This window comes from Pundamilia nyererei, unplaced genomic scaffold (genome assembly GCF_000239375.1).
Source record: "Pundamilia nyererei isolate P.nyererei 1_Seehausen unplaced genomic scaffold, PunNye1.0 scaffold00258, whole genome shotgun sequence".
Classification (NCBI taxonomy): domain Eukaryota; kingdom Metazoa; phylum Chordata; class Actinopteri; order Cichliformes; family Cichlidae; genus Pundamilia; species Pundamilia nyererei.
In genome coordinates, this window is record NW_005187659.1 from 205,074 (window position 1) to 206,394 (window position 1,321).

General features: G+C 46.2%; 1 protein-coding gene across 1 annotated transcript in view; it reads right to left on the minus strand.

Moving 5' to 3' along the window:
* Window positions 1-6: 6 nt before the first annotated feature.
* Window positions 7-1,321, minus strand: part of raver1 (ribonucleoprotein, PTB-binding 1) — an 8,549-nt gene continuing 7,234 nt past the window's right edge. The window contains exons 9-13 of the mRNA XM_005749960.1: window positions 1,177-1,317; window positions 899-970; window positions 653-787; window positions 367-429; window positions 7-268 (exon numbers count right to left, since the gene is read on the minus strand). Coding sequence (XP_005750017.1) covers window positions 122-268; window positions 367-429; window positions 653-787; window positions 899-970; window positions 1,177-1,317 — 558 coding nt within the window. The 3' untranslated portion in view covers window positions 7-121. The remainder of the gene's footprint in view (window positions 269-366; window positions 430-652; window positions 788-898; window positions 971-1,176; window positions 1,318-1,321) is intronic.

Below are 1,321 nucleotides of genomic sequence, written 5' to 3' on the forward strand. Positions count from 1 at the left end.
TCACACGTGCATATGGGACAATAAATCTGAGGACCACCAAATTACTGAGTCCATTGGAGAATATGGGAGAGGAGATGCTACTCCATCCTGGCTGCTGAATGGCTACTCGTTACAGCTGTACTCAGAATATACGCTTACGCTTAAGATAGGAGTCTGCGTAGTGACCGCCGAGGCCTTGGGAGTGCTGGCCCACATAACCGCCTTCAGGGCTCGGCTCGGGAGACGGGATCAGCCGGGAGAACGTGCGCTTTTGGCTACCGATGGGAGTCTAGAATTACAAGAAAAAGAGGGGGGGTGGGGTTAAAATCAAAACAGAAACTTCAAAAAGAAAAATGTGAAACAATAACATTGAAGCCTATAAATTACCTTCATAACATTCTCCACACCTGCAGGGTAGTTGGTGTGGCTCACAGGAGGCATTCCCACAGCCTAAAGACAAACAACCACTCATCATTTGACTTCAACTCAAGCGCTCACAGTACAACATTAATTATTGAACACAGACTTATTCTTGGCACCTAACCCTCCACTATTTTATTTTTATTTATTTTTTTAATCCCTTCTAGTGCTATCCTCAGTATTCTTGCACTGACAAATAATCAATCCTTCATATATATCAAAAAACAAAAATCAATGCAAAGCTTTTGCTTACCCTGTTGAGCTTGGGGGTGGGAAGGCTCCCATTACAGGAGCTCTCAGACCCTGAGCTGAAATATGAGGACAGAGGTGGGCTTGGAGGGTAACTGTAGGGGGGGAACCGCTCACTGTATTCAGCGCAATGAGAGGCCTGCAGAGACAGACAAGTTCACAGCTATGTTACTACAGGGAGGCGTGCATTTAATTTACTGACACTACAAATGTCCTCAAGTCAGCTTTGAAACAGTTGACAAAGCACTACCTGCTGACCGAATCCTGCCAAGGCCCCGGCATCAAGATTCTCCTGCTGTTCAAACAAGTGGGCAAGGGGATCCTGAGGAGAGACACCAGATGGCATCGGACCAGATCGTGTCATAAAACCACTAAATGAGCAGCCAAGCGCTATACAGTAAATTCAACAGGTCACAATTACTAGAGCAGTAAGAAAGACAAGGAAAAACAAAAAACGCACAACCCATCGATGCAGAAAGAATACACATTTAAAAATCAGGAGTCTGAGCAGCAATGATTCATAGTTACCCGATGGAGTGGGGGGTACTCAGGGCTGTAGGAATCCTGGTAACGCAGGTTGTAATTCGGTTGCATGCTCTGGTTGGACACGTTACTCAGTGTAGGCCGCCTTCTGTAAGGGTGAGGTCTGCAGCTTCCTCCTGGAGGAGATGCA